The sequence below is a fragment of the Lipotes vexillifer genome, unplaced genomic scaffold (assembly GCF_000442215.2).
Source record: "Lipotes vexillifer unplaced genomic scaffold, Lipotes_vexillifer_v1.1 scaffold810, whole genome shotgun sequence".
Taxonomy (NCBI): domain Eukaryota; kingdom Metazoa; phylum Chordata; class Mammalia; order Artiodactyla; family Lipotidae; genus Lipotes; species Lipotes vexillifer.
In genome coordinates, this window is record NW_006797357.1 from 1,716,528 (window position 1) to 1,724,557 (window position 8,030).

At 39.4% G+C, this 8,030-nt stretch overlaps 1 protein-coding gene across 1 annotated transcript; it reads right to left on the bottom strand.

The window, feature by feature from the left end:
* Nucleotides 1-7,082: 7,082 nt before the first annotated feature.
* HSPB3 (heat shock protein family B (small) member 3) lies at nt 7,083-7,793 on the bottom strand. The gene has a single exon (XM_007469286.1). The coding sequence runs from the start codon at nt 7,652-7,654 to the stop codon at nt 7,205-7,207; it is 450 nt and encodes a 149-aa protein (XP_007469348.1). The 5' UTR covers nt 7,655-7,793; the 3' UTR covers nt 7,083-7,204.
* Between the last annotated feature and the right edge of the window lie 237 nt (nt 7,794-8,030).

The following is an 8,030-nucleotide window of genomic DNA, read 5'->3' on the forward strand; positions in this document are numbered from 1 at the left end:
GGAATCCATTCCTTCAAGGTTTCAGGAAAACAGATACATAGCGAGTCAGTATGGCCGTGGCACCTGGGAAGGGAGTCTTATCATCAAAGGAGTTCCAGCACTGGCAGGCCAGGAAAGGAGGCACTTGATCTTTATTTTTAATATGGACATTCTTTACTTCTAGTCAATGTGCCTTTTTCTTTAATAATTAAAGCAGATGTACAATGTACATTTGATAGGGTACAAACAGGCTGTTTTAGTTAGCAGTTAAAATTCAGGTAAACTCATGTATTAGCCATGACTTCACCATAGCTCAATATGTGAAAATTTCTTTTATCTCCTGAAAAGGACTTTAATGAAGGAATCACTTATGGGAGAGCAGGCAAAGTAAAGGGAATCAATAGAGTTTCGTGAAGCACCAGGAACAGGAAAAGGCAGAGAACATCACCACCCCAAGTGCTGAAGGGGCAAAAGGATTAGAATGCCAGCGTCCAAGTCCTGGGGGAGAGGCTGTCTCTCCAGAGCTCCTGTCCTGGGGGGAGGCAGGTCCTGCCAGAGCCTCCGTCTGCAGCAGGCTGGCAGTGGGGAAAGAAATGCCCTGACATTTCTCCCCTCCTGCCCACCGACCACCTCTCTCCAGCCCCTCTCTGCAGTCAGTGCCTCCCATTGGCTGAACCCAGTTGGAAACTAGAATGACGTGGCCCATAGGGGTCAGCCTGCTTGGGCTCAGACTGGGGCTAAGAAGGGCAGAGGATGGGTCTGGGTTAGTGGGAGGTGGGGAGGGCAACAGACAAGAACGAGTATGATCAGGATATCAAACTCCTTGCAAAGACCCATATATATGCTGTCTACAAGAGACCTACTTCAGACCTAGGGCCACATACAGACTGAGAGTGAGGGGATGGAGAAATATATTCCATGCAAATGGAAATCAAAAGAAAGCTGGAGTAGCAATTCTCATATCAGACAAAATAGACTTTAAAATAAAGACTATTACAAGACACAAAGAAGGACACTACATAATGATCAAGGGATCAATCCAAGAAGAAGAAATAACAATTGTAAATATTTATGCACCCAACATAGGAGTACCACAATACATAAGGCAAATGCTAACAGCCATAAAAGGGAAAATCAACAGTAACACAATCATAGTAGGGGACTTTAACACGTGACTTTCACCAATGGACAGATCATCCAAAATGAAAATAAATAAGGAAACACAAGCTTTAAATGATACATTAAAAAAGATGGGCTTAATTGACATTTATAGGACATGCCATCCAAAAACAACAGAACACACTTTCTTCTCAAGTGCTCATGGAACATTCTCCAGGACAGATCTTATCTTGGGTCACAAATCAAGCCTTAAAGAAAATTGAAATCGTATCAAGTATCTTTTCCGACCATAGCGCTATGAGACTAGATATCAATTATAAGAAAAAATCTGTAAAAAGTACAAACACATGGAGGCTAAACAATGCACTACTAAATAACCAAAAGATCACTGAAGAAATCAAAGAGGAAATCAAAAAATACCTAGATACAAAAGACAATGAAAACATAATCACCCAAAACCTATGGGATGCAGCAAAAGCAGTTCTGAGAGGGAAGTTTATAGCAATACAATCCTACCTCAAGAAACAAGAAACATCTCAAATAAACAACCTAACCTTGCACCTAAAGCAATTAGAGAAAGAAGAACAAAAAAATAACCCCAGAGTTAGTAGAAGGAAAGAAATCATAAAGATCAAATCAGAAATAAATGAAAAAGAAATGAAGGAAACAATAGCAAAGATCAATAAAACTAAAAGCTGGTTCTTGGAGAAGATAAACACAATTGATAAACCCTTAGCCAGACTCATCAAGAAAAAAAGGGAGAAGACTCAGATCAATAGAATCAGAAATGAAAAAGGAGAAGTAACAACTGACACTGCAGAAATACAAAGGATCATGAGAGATTACTACAAGCACCTCTATGCCAATAAAATGGACAATCTGGAAGAAATGGACAAATTCTTAGAAAAGCACAACCTTCTGAGACAGAACCAGGAAGAAATAGAAAGTATAAACAGACCAATCACAAGCACTGAAATTGAAACTGTGATTAAAAATCTTCCAAAAAACAAAAGCCCAGGACCAGATGGCTTCACAGGCGAATTCCATCAAACATTTAGAGAAGAGCTAACACCTATCCTTCTCAAACTCTTCCAAAATATAGCAGAGGGAGGAACACTCCCCAACTCATTCTACGAGGCCACCATCACCTTGATACCAAAACCAGACAAGGATGTCACAAAAAAAGAAAACTACAGTCCAATATCACTGATGAACATAAATGCAAAAAATCTCAACAAACTACCAGCAAACAGAATCCAACACATTAAAAGCACATTAAAAGGATCATACACCATGGTCACGTGGGTATTCCACGAATGCAAGGATTCTTCAATATATGCAAATCAATCAACGTGATACACCATACTAACAAACTGAAGGAGAAAAAACATATGATAATCTCAATAGATGCAGAAAAAGCTTTTGACAGAATTCAGCACCCATTTATGATAAAAAACCCTCCAGAAAGTGGGCATAGAAGGAACTTACCTCAAAAAAAACCCACCATATATGACAAACCCACAGCCAACATCGTTCTCAATGGTGAAAAACTGAAACCATTCCCACTAAGATCAGGAACAAGACAAGGTTGCCCACTCTCACCACTATTATTCAACATAGTTTTGGAAGATTTAGCCACAGCAATCAGAGAAGAAAAAGAAACAAAAAGAATCCAAGTCGGAAAAGAAGTAAAACTGTCACTGTTTGCAGATGATATGATACTATACATAGAGAATCCTAATGATGCTACCAGAAAACTACTAGAGCTAATCAATGCATTTGGTAAAGCAGCAGCATACAAAATTAATGCACAGAAATCTCTTGCAATCCTATACACTAATGATGAAAAATCTGAAAGAGAAATTAAGGAAACACTCCCATTTACCATTGCAACAAAAAGAATAAAATACCTAGGAATAAACCTACCTAAGGAGACAAAAGACCTGTATGCAGAAAACTATAAGACACTGATGAAAGAAATCAAAGATGATACAAATAGATGGAGATATATACCATGTTCTTGGATTGGAAGAATCAATATTGTGAAAATGACTATGCTACACAAAGCAATCTGCAGATTCAGTGTAATCCCTATCAAACTACCAATGGCATTTTTCATAGAACTAGAACAAAAAATTGCACAATTTGTATGGAAACACAAAAGACCCTAAATAGCCAAAGCAATCTTGAGAAAGAAAAACAGAGCTGGAGGAATCAGGCTCCTGCTCTTCACACTATACCTCAAAGCTACAGTAATCAAGACAGTATGGTACTGGCACAAAAACAGAAATATAGATCAATGGAATGGGATAGAAAGCCCAGAGATAAACCCACACACATATGGTCACCTTATCTTTGATCAAGGAGGCAAGAATATACAATAGAGAAAAGACAGCCTTTTCAATAAGTGGTGCTGGGAAAACTGGACAGCTACATGTAAAAGAATGAAATTAGAACACTCCCTAACACCATACACAAAAATAAACTCAAAATGGATTAAAGACCTAAATGTAAGGCCAGACACTATAAAACTCTTAGAGGAAAACACAGGCAGAACACTGTACGACATAACTCACAAAAAGATCCTGTATGACCCACCTCCCAGAGAAATGGAAATAAAAACAAAATTAAACAAAGGAGACCTAATGAAACTTAAAACTTTTGCACAGCAAAGGAAACCATAAACAAGATGAAAAGACAACCCTCAGAATGGGAGAAAATATTTGCAAATGAGGAAACTGACAAAGGATTAATCTCCAAAATATACAAGCAGCTCATGCAGCTCAATATCAAAAAAACAAACAACCCAATCCAAAAATGGGCAGAAGACCTAAATAGACATTTCTTCAAAGAAGATAAACAGATTGCCAACAAACACATGAAAGGATGCTCAACATCTCTAATCATTAGAGAAATGAAAATCAAAACTACAGTGAGGTATCGCCTCACACCAGTCAGAATGGCCATCATCAAAAAGTCTACAAACAATAAATGCTGGAGAGGGTGTGAAGAAAAGGGAACCCTCTTGCACTGTTGGTGGGAATGTAAATTGATACAGCCACTATGGAGAATGGTATGGGAGTTCCTTAAAAAACTAAAAATAGAACTACCATATGACCCAGCAATCCCATTACTTGGCATATACCCTGAGAAAACCATAATTCAATAAGATACATGTACCACAATGTTCATAGCAGCTCTATTTACAATAGCCAGGACATGGAAGCAACCTAAGTGTCCATTGACAGATGAATGAATAAAGAAGATGTGGCACATGTATACAATGGAATATTACTCAGCCATAAAAAGAAACGAAATTGAGCTATTTGTAGTGAGGTGGATGGACCTAGAGACTGTCATACAGAGTGAAGTAAGTCAGAAAGAGAAAAACAAATACCACATGCTAACACGTATATATGGAATCTAAAAAAAAAAAAAATGAAGAATCTAGGGGCATGACAGGAATAAAGACACAGGCGTAGAGAATGGACTTGAGGACACAGGGATGGGGAGGGGTAAGCTGGGACGAAGTGAGAGAGTAGCATGGACATATATACACTACCAAATGTCAAATAGATAGCTAGTGGGAAGCAGCTGCATAGCACAGGGAGATCAGCTCGGTGCTTCATGTCCAACTAGAGGGGTGGGATAGGGAGGGTGGGAGGGAAACGCAAGAGGGAGGAGATATGGGGATATATGTATACATATAGCTGATTCACTTTGTTATACAGCAGAAACTAGCACACCGTTGTAAAGCAATTATGCTCCAATAAAGATGTTAAAAAACAAAACAAAACAACAAAAACTCCTTGCAAATATAGTCCTAATTTTGTGAAGAGTGATACATGTATTTATGTGCAAGAGAAGATTGAAGTAGGAATTAAAAGTAGCTATCTCATGGTCGTAGAAGTATATTAATGGGTTTTTTTTTCCCTTTTTTTTTCACCATTTCTATCCACAACCTACAACCACAAGCATTTATACTTTAGAGTAGTATTTAAAGTAAGGAATGGTGAATATTAGTTGAAAATGTTATAAACCAATAAATGGTTTTTTGTTTTTTTTTTTTTTTTGCCGTATGTGGGCCTCTCACTGTTGTGGCCTCTCCCATTGTGGAGCACAGGCTCCGGACGAGCAGGCTCAACGGCCATGGCTCACGGGCCCAGCCGCTCCACGGCATGTGGGATCCTCCCAGACCGGGGCACGAACCCGTATCCCCTGCATCGGCAGGCGGACTCTCAACCACTGCGCCACCAGGGAAGCCCCAATAAATGGTTTTTATTGTTGATAATATTTGATCTATTTTCCAAATCAAAAAAATGGCTGTGTATTACTTTAAAATTTGTCTTAGAAAAAAATAAATGCTAATTGAATGATGTGTTTATTTTAATTATAATTTTTAAACATTTCCTATCAGTGGCTCCTGGTGGTAAGAATTTCACTTTCTGAGCTTTCGCAGAAGATCTCATCTAGAGTAAGATCAAGGCCACATGAGAGGGGTTTTTGTGTTTGTTTCTCAAAGCACTAGTTTGTGTTCACACTATTCTGTCCAGCAATGGGAAGGAATAATGTGGGACAAATGGTATCTTAGTTCTAATCATATTAGTAGATGCAATCCCATTAATTACCATTAACTTTGTTATGTAGCAGAGGTGGTCTGTAATATTCACTTCGTCAAACAAAATTTGTGATTCTAGAGTTGCATGCACAAACATCACTGCACGGGCCGTAACCTCATATGAACATGAAGCTTCAAAATCCTTTCAATTTAATTAGACCGTAAACAAACATCTCTGTTTTCAAAACCACTTGCATAACTGTCCGATTTATTTTTCTGTTGTTTCATATCTCTCGTTTTTGCATGTGAACTACAAATAAAGCACCATAGAGGAGTTCAGCAGTATTGTCAGCAATCAGTAGCTACCCTGGTGTCTTCCACACCCAAATTCCTCTTCTATTCCTAGCACTGTCCTCAGCCTCACATGGGGTATGTGGTAAAAGCAGCTACTGCCTCAAAGAAATATTTCATATGTACAGAATGAGATGGCAAATCTTTGGAATGTCACAGACCAGCTGTTGAACACAGTATTCCTAATCACCAGTGTGTCAGGCGCTCCCTTGGGCCAAAGCAGCAGTTGGGGGAAACAGAAGCAGCCCCTGTGCTGTAAAAACTCAGACTCCCATGTAAGCTCGGGCCTCCGAACTTCCACTGCCTGCCAGGCTATTTAAAGCCAAGGATTATGCAGTGAGAACAGATGCAGTACATTTTGCCATCTTCCGAAATCTAAAATTTTAAGTAACATTTAAAAAGCATAGTTTAAAATTTTTTGAATTCAATAATTGTACTTTTTAAAGTGGTTTCCTAAACTCAATTTATGAGTATGAGTTAATACATCTTAATGTTTCATAAATATCCACAGAACATACGCTGTGCTTTAGAAAACACTGCAGATAAGATCCAGTTTAGCAAAAAAAAAAAAAAAAAAAAAAAAAAGAGGTACGTATTTGGAACTTTTAAAAATCAGATTTATATCTGAAAATTCCAACATAAGTTTAAGGCAGTAACAAATGTAGTGAATCACAAATATATTTCAGACCCAGTTTTCAAATACTATATTTTAACCTTCAGACTCTATGTTTACAAAGCTCCATTCCACTGTAATAAAATATACTGAAAAGAAAAGCTTATCAAGCGAAGGGGATCACAGCTCTTTTCAGCAATATAAAAAGTTTTCATAAAATGGATAAGAATTTCTTAAATTAGTGTGGCTCTTTTGCCATCAATTGTTAAAAATGCAGCTTCTCTGGCATTGTTGGAGTAACGAAGAAATAATTCTGAGTCGTCTCTGCTATCAGACTATGGTCTCCTGAACTGTTCATGTTTCTCAGGTGTAAGAATAGCAACAACTTGAGCTGTAGGAACATATTTAATAATTTTCCTTTCTGAGTAAAAGTAACAAAGACAACCTCAATATACCAGGAACTATGTCTATATTTTTAATCTTCATAAAAATCATTTCAAACGTAGGTAATACACACATTCTCGTGACACCATGGGCTGAACCAGAATCTTCCTCGTGCTGTATGAACAGGCACCGATAAGATTTCACTTGGTCCCAACTGAATCCTTTACTTCCACCACCAGAATTCCGTCGTGACAGAGGATGGCAGACAAATCTTTGGTTTCAGTGCCGTCGGGCAGTTTATACTGTCGGGTGAAGCTTCTTGAGATAAAACCGTGCTCGTCCATTCTGGTTCCATGTTGAGCCTTAATCAGCAGCCAGCCTTCGAAGGTCTGAATGATGATATCTTCGGGTTGGAACTGGACCACGTCCAGTAGGACCTGGAAGCGGGATTCGTCTCTCTGGGGCGGCATCTCTACGGTGTCCACAGGGGCAGGCTGGGCCTCCCTGGCTTTCCCCAGGTCCACGGTGGTTGGCCCGGGCAGTTCATATAAAGCGTGATCCAGCCTGCAGTCTTCCAAACCTCGAGCTTCAAACTCCTCCTCGTATCGCACTGGAGTCTCTATGAGATGCCTCAAGATGATTTTTGCCATAGTGGAGGCAAAGCCAGCATCAAACGCCTTCCGCCCCGGCCACGTTGTCCGTGTTGAACCCTCACAGTTGCCTACTGACTAGAGGATCTGTTGGAGCCGCTCTTCGCTTATAACCCTGCGCATACGCAACCCTTTAATTAGGCCTGAATCACAGCGCAGCACACTCCCTCTTGTCTTTTCACTCCTGCTGACAATGAACGGCTATTTATAGGGCATGTTTCGAAGTTGCTTTTAGCACACAGCCTGCTCGAGCTGCCGAGTCAAGGATTGCCCTCACATTCTCAGTTATCCCTGGCAAGTGTGTCTGTCTTGCTTACCGCCAGAGAAAAAGAGAATCAGAAACAGTGTTTGAGAAATATCTGAGGGAGTGCTCCGT